The following is a 13,002-nucleotide window of genomic DNA, read 5'->3' as shown; positions in this document are numbered from 1 at the left end:
TGTTTTTGTGTATAAATTGGCTTGCTGTTTATTCGTTCAATTATTTGTTTTTATTTGAACCTGTAAATTTCAAAGATTTTTAACAGTGGATTAGTATTATAGTTTAAAGGGACAGTGTGTAATATTTAGTGCTTCAAAAAGGTTACAAAAAAACTGTCATACATCAGGATAAATCAGCAAAAAAGTTATCACAGCGTAGTGCTTTGGAAAAGTTTTTGTAATAATAATGCAATGAAAAATATGCCATCATTATAATTGTATCTGTCCCATTGTGTATTTCTTAGTGTTAAACATATGAGTGTTGTAATAAAATCATAAAAACATGAAAATATATATATATATTTCTTCAAAAATCATGACACCAAAATGTTGCTGCAAAAAAGAATCACCCTTATCTAACTCCACACACAACTCCACATACAATATTATATATCATAATAAGTATTATTATACACTTTTTTGTCCTATACAAGTGTTACTGCTTGCAGCTCCATACTGAAGATAGTATTACATTTTTGAGAATAAATATGGACTAAAAGGGATTCTATACATAATGATATCCAAAAACAATTCTTTTTTTAGTTTTTGTCATTTTTCATAAATGGTTCACATGTTGGTGATCCAATTCAAAGTAACTGCAAAATATGAAATAACTTTTTTGTACCACAGTGGAAAAGTGCTATAGGTTAGTATATTGTACGAAAAACCTCTACATCAATAAACAAATCATAATGGAGCTTATGTAAATGGAATCAACATGTTGGACGGCATTATTTGGGTCATTCTGTGTTTAGAGAGAAAATATCTGAAGGAATGTGCTAGTTCTTTCTATTTTACTCATTTTGTGCGTGTTTGTGTAGACCAGAATGGGAGATATACAGATATTTTATTAACTTTCATCATAAATATGACATGTTTTCACATTGCAGACCACAGGTGACAAAGATGCAGCCTGCGGGCCCGCCAAGGGTTTTAAATCCCGCCCACGGGACACCGAGAGAGGCTCAAGAGAAAAATGAGCTCCAGTTTGAAATATGTCCGCTTGATGTTGACAAAGCCAGGTGCCACTCGCAAAGACACTGAAGCTATATTCCTTCTATTTCTCTCTCTCTTTTTCCCATCCCTCTTTGTCTCTCTCTCCTTCTGACTCTCATTCTCTCTCTATGTGTTTACATCTCTCTCTTTTATTCTTCCTTTCTCTCTCTAATTTTCATTTTTTGTATTTGTCTTTCTCTTCTTTTCTCTATTTCTGTTTCTCTTTGATTCTTAATCTTTTTTCTTTTGCTGTTTTTGTCTTTGTTTCTCTCTTTCTGAAACTAGTTCTTTCTTTTCATATATCTCTGCCTCTCTCCTTTGTTCTTCTCTCTATTTTTCTCATTTTTACCTCTCTCCTTTTCTCTTTCTTTTACTTATACTCTTTTTTTCTTTGTTTTCTCTTTCTCACTCTCCCTGTTTTCTCTTTCTCTGTATCACTATCTCTCATTCTCTTTTTTACTCTCTCCTTTTTGTATCTCTCTGTCTCTTGTTCTCCCTTTTTCTCTATTTCTCACTCTCTCTTCCTTACTTTTTTCTTTGTGTCTTTAGTTCTTTCTCTCTTGTTCTGTATTGTTGCTTTCTTTCTTTCTCTCTTTAATGTTCTAGTCCCACCCCACTAAAATTAGTTTGACATTACTTTTGTAAAGCTTCCTATCATTTCCTGTGGCAGTGTGGCCGCTCCAGAACATGAATGGAATTGAAACACTGCAATCAGGGGTGTTACTGTTGATTTTCTCAAAAGCTTTTGAAGAAAGACGAGTCTGAGACCACACCTCGTAGTTTGTGATTTTCTACACAAAGACGACTAAAGGACAATGTAGAAGAAGGTAATGTTCGTTATATTCCAGTTTTTTCATTTAATGAAAAAAAATCACAATATTACATACATTTTATATTCTTAATTTCCTCTACTGTGCTACGATGCTTTACTTTCATGTGATTAAGTTGGCTTTGTTGCCTGTTCTAATTTGGAGATTTGCCTGAGGCAAGTTCCTTCAGCCAAAGTCAATTCCATCGAGGAGTTTGTGGCTAACTGAAACACAATCTCGAATACATAGTGCCAGAAAACGTCTAAAAAAGCAACAGTGGTTAAATAAAAATGTCTATCACAAAACTGACATTTACTTCATTTTTTCCATATGATTCATTTTCCTGGTTTATTGCATTTAAGATTTCTACCTCCTACAATACTTTGTTTCTTTGGCAGCAACCTATACAATAATTATCCATACATTGTGAACAAGGACGGTGCTTTCTAAAATACAAGGTTCAAAAATATCACGGACATGGTCATTATCACTTTAAGACAATATTCATGATACATAAATGAGTCACACTTTTTTTTTTGTTGCTGCCTGTTTTCAATCAACTAAATATGTTATAAAAGATAGCAGTGATGTTCTAAAACAGGGTTCGGGAACCTATAGCTTTTTTTCATAGGTGGATATGGCTTGGAGATAAAAGTTTCATTGGTGATGTTAAAACTCTGATTTGCCCTTAAATGTTTCACGCAAAGCAAATGAAGTGCCTGAACAATCGAGTTTCGGTCCTATATATCAAGGTGTTACACCAACAGACCCTGTTTTGGCTGTACATCGCTAAGTAATCATTTATAGGGAAGCTCATTAATGAATTCATGTTCACTGTTGAGACATTTTATGCTGAAAACCCACAGAACAAACTACAAAAAAAACAGCTAGGTAGGAGTTGGATGGGTTTGATTGGATGAGCGGCTCTCTGCACACACGGCACGATTCCTTCTCCCCAGCACAGACCCACTGCCGTGAAGGGAAACTCTGTACAGCCGGAAACTTTTCTCTTGCAGTATTTTGTGACATTTTTACATCGTACTGCTAGCACTTTGTTCTGAAACTATTATTTCCGGAAAAAAACAAAAAACAAAAAAACCAGCCTCCATTATCTTGAGTAACTGCGGGAGGGAGACAAGTCGTAAAGCGATAAATTTGTTGAGATGGGACACAAGTTCTGGCATTATTATTATTTCCTTAATTTTATCATGTAATATCACGCAGTGAAATAAAATGCGCGGGTTTGGTGATTCTGTTTAATTTTTCCTTAAAATATACAGCGTGTCTCTTTCTCAAAAAAAAAAAGCATATTTTGCTATTACAGCTCTTTTGATCAAAAAGGTTCCCGACCCCTGTTCTATAACTTGAAGGGAACAAGTAAACAAACAAGCAAAATTTCGTATTCAGTGCTGAAAAATTCCAAAGTGAATTTTACTGTAATGTGTTATTACATTTAAACAAACACAATGTGGTATTAAACAAACAGGCCTTCCATTTTTTGGGCTGTTTTCAAGACAGGCTGATCACAGTTGTAGTAAAAGGACAGATACAGAAAGTACTACTCATATAAACTAACAGAAGAAGTGCAGTCATGTTGCCAGGATCTGATGGCAAAGTGCTTAAGTCTTGGGGTAAGCAGAGGCCCGATAAAGATCGAGGCAGTTGACTGTTATGAGGACACCGGTCAACTGTCTCCAATGTCTGGTAGCAGGGCTCTTCATCTTATCCAGGATCAGGTGAAGGTCTTGAATCATGTCTTTGTAACGGTTTCCATAACGTTGACTCCAAGAGAACAGGAAGTCGTAAGCAGGTTTCCACATTAACTGTAAAAGTGTCATCAGATCAGACCTACCCATGCAAATATAAAGTAGACTTTAAAGTTGCTTAGTATAAAAAACAGTTTAAATTAGTTAAAAGTGAAAATAATAAAGGCTAGAATAATATAGTAGTATAATAGATGTATTATATATTCATATCATGCATAATAATAATAATAATTTCCTTGTATTGTCATTCTGTGTAACAATGTACACAGAACGAAATGTCGATTGCACCTGACCCGTTGTAGCGAGCCGATGCAGCCGCAGCCAACAGAGGGCGCCGCCGACCACTTTTTAAGTCTTAGGAATGACTCGGCCGGGGCGCGAACCACCGACCTCCCAGTCTCAAAGCGGGCGCCTTACCATCTAGGCTACTGAGCTGGTGTAAAAATGGTACAATATTAAAAATGTTTACATTACAATTAAAGGTCCTTTATAAGTTTATTATTTCATCGGATGACAGTTCGTTATTTGGACTGTTATTGTGCACGGATGTTTGTTAGTTAGTTTGTTTGCAATCAGGTGCCACGCCAAAGCCGCTTTCTAACCGAAAGCCTGAACTCGTAATGAATCAGGCACACGCAGCTTATCAAAGACACTTCAAAGAAGCGCTTGGCTAAAGATTCACCCACTAGCCGCAATGAATGGCTGTTACACGCGAGCCTCAGGCCCTAGCCCTTTGTCAATGATGTTAACCTTTTTCCGTAAACTGACGCTCAACGGGTGATTCTGCAGCTGACTTGGAGCTGGAGGAGTTGCAATCCAGAAACAAATCTGAAAGCTTTAACACCATAGCAGCCTGATCGGGTTAGCAATAGTTCCCTCGGCGTTCCGCAGGGCTTAGTCTTTGGTCCCCTTCTTTTCAGCATGTATGCTTTAAGTGATATTATTTGCAAGTAAAATGTTAGTTTCCATTGCCATGGAGATGACATTGTGTATCTGACAATCGAAGAAACTGCTCCAATGAGTTGTGGATATTTAGATCAGGAGATGTTGTAATGGCAGTCTTTTGCCTATACACCCCTTAGAGTCCTTGTGATTAAGGGCTATAAAAACAAACATGACTTGGATCCATAGTCTGCCATTGGGATTCCACAAGGAGCAAACCAGATGCAGAGTTCTATGAATAAGTACACTCACATCTACCCCATTTCCCGACCAAATAGTCAGTATTGCCCAATGTACAGAACACTCTTGAGTTAGAGTCAAGCGTGCCATGCCCGAGGGCTGCACACTGTTGTTCATTGTTTTGCTATTACATCATTGTAACTGTCGGCCAATTATGTTACCGTTCTTTGATTTCCATACCCTTTAGAGATATAAAAAAGAAAGGGCTCAAGGGACGGCCTTTAGACCAGGGCAGACTTTCTCATCTGAAGGCTTTTCTTCCTGCCCTCTTTGCAAATTCAAAATCAATTTATGTCTTCTCTCCTTATTTTGTGTGTCTACTAAAGTTTAAACTTATCAGTCCCCCTAATGGTCATTTCAAAATCTCCCATTTGTAATGACTTCAAATGTTTTGTGATCTTTTTAACCTTCACGCTTTGACAATTTCAGTAACATTTCACATTGGGTTTTTCTTTTTGATTTAACGCTTAAAAGGCCTAAGGACATAATATGCTATTGGGGTTAAATTTGTAAATGAAACCGCATACAACATTGCATCATACTGTATCATTGAAAAGTGTTATATTATCACATTGAAAATCTTATTTCAGAAAAGATGAAGACAATTTGGATATTTTTATAATAGTATTTAAGAATGCCTTTTTTAAGTTGAAAGGGGTTCTTGGACAAAAAGAAACCACATCTCAAACCTGCTGCCACATAAATAAACTAGGACCAATCAACACTGTCAATACAAAAATGAGCATCGCATGATTCCTTTTTCTAGTTTTCTTAAAGCTCATGGAAATTGCATTTTTAGCCATTTGCTATAAACTGTGGCAGTAAACTATGCAATTTCATAATATTTGGTAGCCCTGCATAACATTAAAATATATACAGTTATATTATGAAATATACAAAACATCAAAATAGACGTCCAATATTTTTAGCTCCTAGGAGACAGTTGAACTGACCTGAGGCCCAATTTCTCCATTCTGCCCTCTGTGTGGTGCCTCATAGACAGCAATCTGAGCACTGGTCCGCTTCCCCATTTTGTCAGCGAGCTCCCGCCATCGAATCCCCAGCTCCACGGCGGTGGACAGGATGACCGTGTTCTGAATAAGATGGGCCGCAAGACTGACATGGTCCATTTTTAATAGACCCTAAAAGACATCATAGAAGTATGTTTCTACATTGACATTACTTCACAAGTAAATTACAATGTTGACACTTGTTCTGCTTACAGCCATGAGTTCGTGAAGGAACTTTTTCCCACTGTTTTCAGTGTGGCAGTCTTCCTTCAGCTTTTCAAGCACGCAGGCCACCTTATCGGCCTCTGTTTCAGCAGCTCTGCGAGTGATGCTGTCCAGTGACAGATTGTGATACCCTAAGGAGTCTGCAAAACCTCTCCAGTTGGTGATGTGCTCTGTGACTAGGGTCTGGATAGATGAGTACATGTATGTAAGCTTTTTGAATGGCAGCATCATGTTGTCCAGGAGGACTGCAGTAGTCACACGGATGCCGGTGAAGTCGATCACCTGATCAGCCGTAATGAGCTTGATGTTTTTGCAATGCACCAAACCCGTTTTGCCTCTGAGGAATCCAATATACCACTCCTTTCCCTTTGAATTCCCCACAGATCTAACGGTTGACTTAGACAGGATAGCCACTGTGTCCCCTTTGAAGTACTCCAAGAGGTAGTCCACACGTGACTGACGGAGAACCGATTTTAGTGCCACACCGTACAACTTGATGTTTACAGGTCTGTCTTTAAATACAGGGGAAACTGGCACCTGGTCCTCAGGGATAGAAGATGTTCTTGAAATCTCAACTTTGCGTTTTTCACATCGAATGGGTGCTGGAGGAGGCGAATCCACCTGGAATCCGGCAACAATTTTAGAGTTGGATTCGGTTACTTGCAGGTCCAACTGGAAAGGACTTATTTCTTTGCTACTAGCGTAAGATAAAGCAACTGGCAAATGCAGCACAGTTCCTATTTTCAGCTTCCTCTGCCTTACTTCTTTCACCCTGTCCTCGAGCCTTATTTTAAACACAGAACCCTTGATACTGGTGGTGACAAAAAGATCACACAAATTGCCTGTCCTTAGATGATGAGCTCCCCAGAGCTGTAGAACTAGTGGAGGCAGTTGTTTATTTCCTCTGCAAATATCTGAAAAAGGAAGCTTTGGTGGAACTTCTTCATGACAGCACACTACTATGACAACTTTAAAAGATGGATGGATGTACCTGGGGCCATAAACAGCAATTGTAATTTGCCGGTGAAGATAATCCCAGACTGAGTAAATTGGAGACTGAATGGCAGAAGCCTCTGCAACTGCTATCACGTAAAAATGTGTCTTCAACTGTTGGAGCTTCATCTGCATCATATTCTTCAAAACTTCACAATCATTTACTTTGATGTAGGGTCCTTCTCGTTTGTAGGAAAGCAGTCCGGCTACACTGGCCATAATCTGACTTAAGGGGTCGCCCTTTACCTCTCCGGAAAGTTTAATCCTCAAGATGATTGGACCTTTCGTGTTGATGTTGCTTAGCACTACTTCTAGGAGTGGACTCATAGTGGTAGTGTAGTTGCTGTTAAGTCCAGGAGGGGGGTCAAGCATTGCCTTTAAGGTTACTTCCTGTGTTTCACCGGGGGAAACGTGACCTAGTGGTACAGCAATACTGATTTCAGAGTCTGGTAATTGGACTGTACCTCCATCATGACCAATTTTGCAGATGACCTGAAAGTTTGTGGCTTGGGTCTGTGCCCATCCGGGACTCTGGCTTATCAGGTTTAGGTCCAGGCAGGATCGTGTTAACTGCCGATGGCTCAGCCAAGCCATCTTATAGGCCTCTCTGTCATTTTTTAACCACTCAAAATCGGGATTTAGAACAGGCTGTGGCGGTTTGAAGCTGTCCCCCCTCGTTGGTGCTTTGCCCTCGAAATTTCCATCCAAAATGTCTTCAGCGCTGCTCCATTTCGAAGATTTGTTTTTGGCTTTGCTTTTCTTGTACAGGTTTCCTGCATTGACTTCATCGGAGGACGTGCTAATGTTGTCTCCATTTTCTGCGTATTGGTTGTTTATAAACCCTGGGAATGCATCAGATGTGTTGGAAATAAACACATCTGAGTTGTTGTGAACAATGTCATCTAAGAATGGATTTGATCCAGATAAGTTGCTCCAAAAGGGATTTTGTTTTGACTTTCTTGTTTGTGGCAATTTTCCATCTATGAAAAATAAATATCAGTAATTGTGCTTTGAACACTTATCTCAAATGAAATTTCTAAACAAAAAAAAAGATTGAACCAATCCAATATTTACCATTCAAAGTAAGTTCCTCCAGATCAATTAGTGTCCCCTCTGATCTGCTTCTTACAATACTCCCTGCACTAAGCAAGGAGTTTGCCATATTTTCATCTGTAAATTATTACAAAAAAAAACTTGACTGCGATTAAAAATACAAAGTCAGTAAAAAGTACAAGTGGAAGCTGGAGCTGGGCAAGTTATACACACCAACCATTTCTAAATGTGAACAAACAGAAAAGTGAATCTAATTCTGTCATTAAAACTTTGACATGGAGTAATACATAGATTAATAACTTTTTTCAAGCGAGTATTACTACTACACATGTTGCATACTACATAATACAAATTAGATCTTTAACCATAAGGTGGTGTCTGAAACTCATGACAAAAAGTTACCGGACACCAGCCATAACGTTGCCTGCCCCATTTTTCACAACTTGAAACACAATAAGACGACTAATCGCAAAACAAAACAAAAAAAACATTGTTGCAAGGTATTAAGGATTGATAATCAGAATATATAACAGAACAACACTTCAAAATAAAGTTTTTTACAAATGTACTTATCACATTCATTGCATGTAAATGACATCGCTGTTTTCCATCTGTTATCAGCCTGTACCTGTATTTACTCATCTTCATTCATGCAATGTTTGCGTTGCGTCGTCTGCTACAAGCCACGTGAACTCCTCTTTCCAAGATGCTTTTAATGTACGTTTACGTTTTGTAGCGTCATAAATTTTGTTAGCTTCTTTCAAATCTTTCTTCTGGGGCTGAGGTTTTGGCTTGATTCCTAACCACTTATCCATTTTTCTTGTGTTCTCTGTGTGTCATTGATTTTTTCTATCCGAAGATGGAATAAGAGCTTGCTCTGTCCACTCCACGCATTGGCCCGGTATTGCAGTACCTCCGGGAACGGGCTAGGACCTTAGCTTGGCCTTTAGGCTGAGAGTAAGAGCCCCGGCTCCTAGGCTTTGTAGCGTATAATGAACTGACCGATAACAGGTAATGGATAATGAATAAAGAAGATAGAACAATAACCCTTAAAAAATCCCCCCCCGCTTGGGAAAATGATATGCAAATGCACGACCTTATAAAGTCCGGAAGCACACAGTTATTCGATGCAGGCTTCTGATTGGCTGCCGAGTATGCAAACTGCCAAACGAACCGAAATTTCCAAACCGAACGAAGATTTCGAAATCAGAATAAAGCAAAAGTTCGATTTGAAAAAAAAAACAAAAACTTTTTTTATTTTTCTTTGAAAAAGTTGTCGGCCATCCGGGCGGAGACGTTTTATAAGTTGTATGCCCGACGTAAAAGATGTTATTTCAGACACTGCATAAGGTATGTTTTGTTCAGTCTTATAACACATATTGTATACACTTGTATATAGGTTTCATGTTGATGATAGTTTGACCCGATAAAATATGCCATTTACTTCCTCTTGAACTATTTTTATAAGAGTCGTTAGACAATGGTCGTAGAGCCCTGGTTGTTAGACCATTTTTTGACTTTCAATGGACAATATATATTATTTGACCACTAGTTGCCGCTGTATTTTGGAGTGCAACTGAAAAAGAGTGTCAAAAAAGCACAAGACAGAAAACAAACTTTATGGACTTAAAGTGACCAAACCACAACATTTTTCTTCATATTTTTTTGTCCAGCCTTTAACAAGATGTTTAGTTTTTGGGTACCTTTAGCAGCAAGATGGCGGACTGTTATGACAGCTCCTTCTAGGAGAGCCTCATGTTATATATAATAAATTAATAAATGTCAACCTACAAGTAGAAAAAATGGACATTTATGCGATAGTTCATTTTTGCTTATGATTTAAATCAATCTATTTTTTAAAATAGATGACCTTTTTTAAACCACTAAAAGCCCCCAAATAATACACACTGTGCCTTTAAGTCTAATAGCAGATATTTTATACCGGGGGCCTCCAACTTGATAACCCCGTGCAACAGGGCTGACCTGCTCTGAAAATAGCTCACCAGTGCTGGGTCACTGTGATTTTCTAATAAAATTATTTTTTTAGTGGTTGACTATGTCTGTTTAACCCTACTTACGATAGTTAACCTAGTTATATCATAGAAACCACATAGTAATCAAATGATAAGTTGTTATTTTAGAAATGCATATCAAACTTAATGCCCTTTGCGCTAATTAGTAGCAAAAAGTAGCTCTTAGCTTGAAAAAAGGTTGAAGACACCTGTCTTAATTAAACACTTGTATACAGGTTTCATGAGAGTGATAGTTTGACCCAATAGAATACATAACTGCCAATTATTTCCCCTTTTGTGAGTTTTAAAAAAGTAATTTCACAATGTTTGGTATAGCCCTGGAAGTTACACTGTTATTTGCCTTTAAAATAGAATATTATTCTGAGCTGTTTTCTTGTTTTATGTGATATTCGTGTATATACTGTATTTTTTTTTTAACTATAAATCTATCCAGAGTAAAGGTTGTGAAGGGCGAAAAAATGCATAATTAAGAAGGAAAAAACATATATAAGTCACATCTGAGTATAAGTGGCATTTTTGTGGGGAAATTATTTGATACAACCCAACACCAAAAACATACATGTAATATTGTAAGGCAATTAAAGATAAAAGAGAGCAAAGGGATGAATATGTTCGCATAACTGTAGCATAGATAACATGCTTACCAAACTATCATTTTCACTCCAAATCACCAAATCCAATGAAATTTTTATCCTCGCTGTCACTGCCACAGTTATCAAATCGACCGCTTCCAATTTCGGCTATCTGCTTTTCGGCTGCATATTTCACTATTTGCAGCTTGTAATCCGCAGAATACGATTTTCTTTTCGGTACCATTTTTGTTCAGTTGTTTTTATGAATTAGAAATCTGTTTTGAGCACATTGAAAATATTGAGTTTGGTGAAATGACATGTCAGGTTATTTGCCAGATTCAAATAGTCCTTAAGTTTGAATGAGCGAGTGAGTCGCCTGTCTCTGTGTGCCCTGCAACTGGCAGGCAACCAGTTCAGGGTGTCCCCTGCCCGCTGCTCGAAGATAGCTGGGGTAGGTTCCAGCACCCCCCACAACCCTAGTGAGGATAAGAAGCACAGAAAAATGTATGGATAGATGAAATAACGCCTTACCTTCTAAACCTTCCTGACTCCGGAAATATGGTGTCATTTCACCAAACGTTCTCAAAAGTGATTTCTATACCAGGTCAAAATTCTCTGTGCTTTACTGTTTTGTTATATTTCCCTGAGATATTAAGTCATTTAATTTACGTTTGCGCAAGTGACGTATGCTAGGGAAGGGGCATTTTTCGGCACAATGCGGCAAGGTTGAAATCATCAACACAGTCCTAGAGCGCCCTCTTGCGATTTAGTGTGAAAATGTCATGTGAAATGATTAACCCAGTAATAATGTGTCAATAATTTTACAGATAAGTCCAAGCGCAGTATAAGTTGCAGCCCAGCCAAACTTTGAAAAACAATGCGACCTTTAGTCTGGAAAATATGCTAAATAATGACAGTCTGTGAATAAATAAATGAATAGAAACGAAATGCTTTATATTGAGTTTATATGAATGTTTTGGGTCTAAGGAAAATGTAAATCCTTGCTAAGTAATTGCAAATATGAATACCAATCAGCAATGGCTGACAGAGAACAATTTACAGAATGATGTAAAAAAAGAATTCCTTAGCATTAATTTCAGTGTGTTTGTTTAAGACAAGAAGCCATGTGTCTCCAGAGCAGTGAAACATGACCTATAGTGGAAGTTGTCAATGTGTCACTCACTGGATTTAACCCATTTACGAGATGACAAAAGAGACAGTCATAATAATGTGTTTTCTTACAACCAGTGCACAAAAACTGGTTGGTCTTGTCAGACATTATGACGTTTACACTGATTTCGATAAGAATATCCTGTGTACAAAATACCAATTTTTAACATTGTACGTAACAGTTTCTGCAAATAGAACAAATTGGACTCGTAATCGAATTTGAATAAATATATTTAGGATGAATGCAGTGAATGTCATTAAAAAATTAACACGTCTCGACAGGTGTGTGTCCTGTCGTTACGCATTAATGACACATTACCTGTTACTTTGGTAAAGCACACTGAAAACTATTTTAAAGTATATAATAAATATTTCTCACCGTCGTCATTAGAGGGTTATAGTGTTTCTTTGAGAACGATGACAGAAAATGTGTCTTCTCTCCAAACATCGGCACTTTGTTTTCCGACCCCTGAAGCGTGTCTTCATCACGATTCCGTTCCGCCTTCACGCAAGCAAAGCATGATGGGAGTCTGAGTTTTAATGGAGAAGCTTTTGCCAGGATGTCCCTCTTTAAAGTACTACAATATCCACAATGCAGACCTATATTTACACGCTGGACATTACGACACCTGAAACCGAGCGGCGGTTTCGAGAGTTTTCAGATAAGCGCAGCGCTGACAAATATATCGTCCAGAAGGCTAATAATAATTTAACTCGTGGGATTAAAACATATTATTTAATATGAGATCTTAAAATTAAACAACAACGCATGAAAATATTCATTTTCTGAATATTTCGTGCAATTCTCTATCAGGCTAGACAGCCAAACCCAGCACCCCCCACATATTGATTTTTCTGTTTGTGTCTCTTTCATGAGATAAATCCCCAAACGAAGGTTAAATTGAGTAAATCCTGTCAAGGGCAGCAGCTATGCTTCATGAGTAACCATTTACTCCTCCACTAAAAGAGCAAACACACGCGCTTAATACAAACAAAATATAATTTAATGAGTTAATTAAAGCAAAATAAGTAATAAGCATGCTATATGTACAACACTTAGTTTAGGTGAATTTGATTTGTGAAAAAAAAGGTTTATTCCTGTATTTTTACTTTGTTTTTTATTTTTCCCTCAACCAATTAATTGAACTTAAGCA

General features: G+C 37.7%; 1 protein-coding gene across 1 annotated transcript; it reads right to left on the bottom strand.

The window, feature by feature from the left end:
* Positions 1-1,868: 1,868 nt before the first annotated feature.
* Positions 1,869-12,367, bottom strand: macc1 (MET transcriptional regulator MACC1). The gene is made up of 5 exons (XM_088326115.1): positions 12,228-12,367; positions 8,095-8,190; positions 6,016-8,000; positions 5,746-5,934; positions 1,869-3,667 (listed from the first exon to the last, which is right to left on the bottom strand). The coding sequence occupies exons 2-5, from the start codon at positions 8,180-8,182 to the stop codon at positions 3,464-3,466; spliced, it is 2,466 nt and encodes an 821-aa protein (XP_088182241.1). The 5' UTR covers positions 8,183-8,190; positions 12,228-12,367; the 3' UTR covers positions 1,869-3,463.
* Positions 12,368-13,002: the final 635 nt, after the last annotated feature.

Source organism: Urocampus carinirostris, chromosome 2 (genome assembly GCF_059441175.1).
Source record: "Urocampus carinirostris isolate Australia breed hairy pipefish chromosome 2, RoL_Ucar_1.0, whole genome shotgun sequence".
Taxonomy (NCBI): domain Eukaryota; kingdom Metazoa; phylum Chordata; class Actinopteri; order Syngnathiformes; family Syngnathidae; genus Urocampus; species Urocampus carinirostris.
The sequence above is the reverse complement of the archived record's forward strand: the minus strand, read 5'-3'. Positions and strand labels throughout refer to the sequence as shown.

What these genes read in the sequence shown, in the direction of transcription:
- macc1 (XM_088326115.1), bottom strand. Translation starts at nt 8,182, where the DNA reads ATGGCAAACTCCTTGCTTAGTGCAGGGAGTATTGTAAGAAGCAGATCA. An exon ending in GGAGGAACTTACTTTGAATG is followed by an intron (nt 8,001 to 8,094) that starts GTAAATATTGGA and finishes TATTTTTCATAG; the next exon opens with ATGGAAAATTGCCACAAACA. An exon ending in ATGGAGAAATTGGGCCTCAG is followed by an intron (nt 3,668 to 5,745) that starts GTCAGTTCAACT and finishes ACACTTTTACAG; the next exon opens with TTAATGTGGAAACCTGCTTA.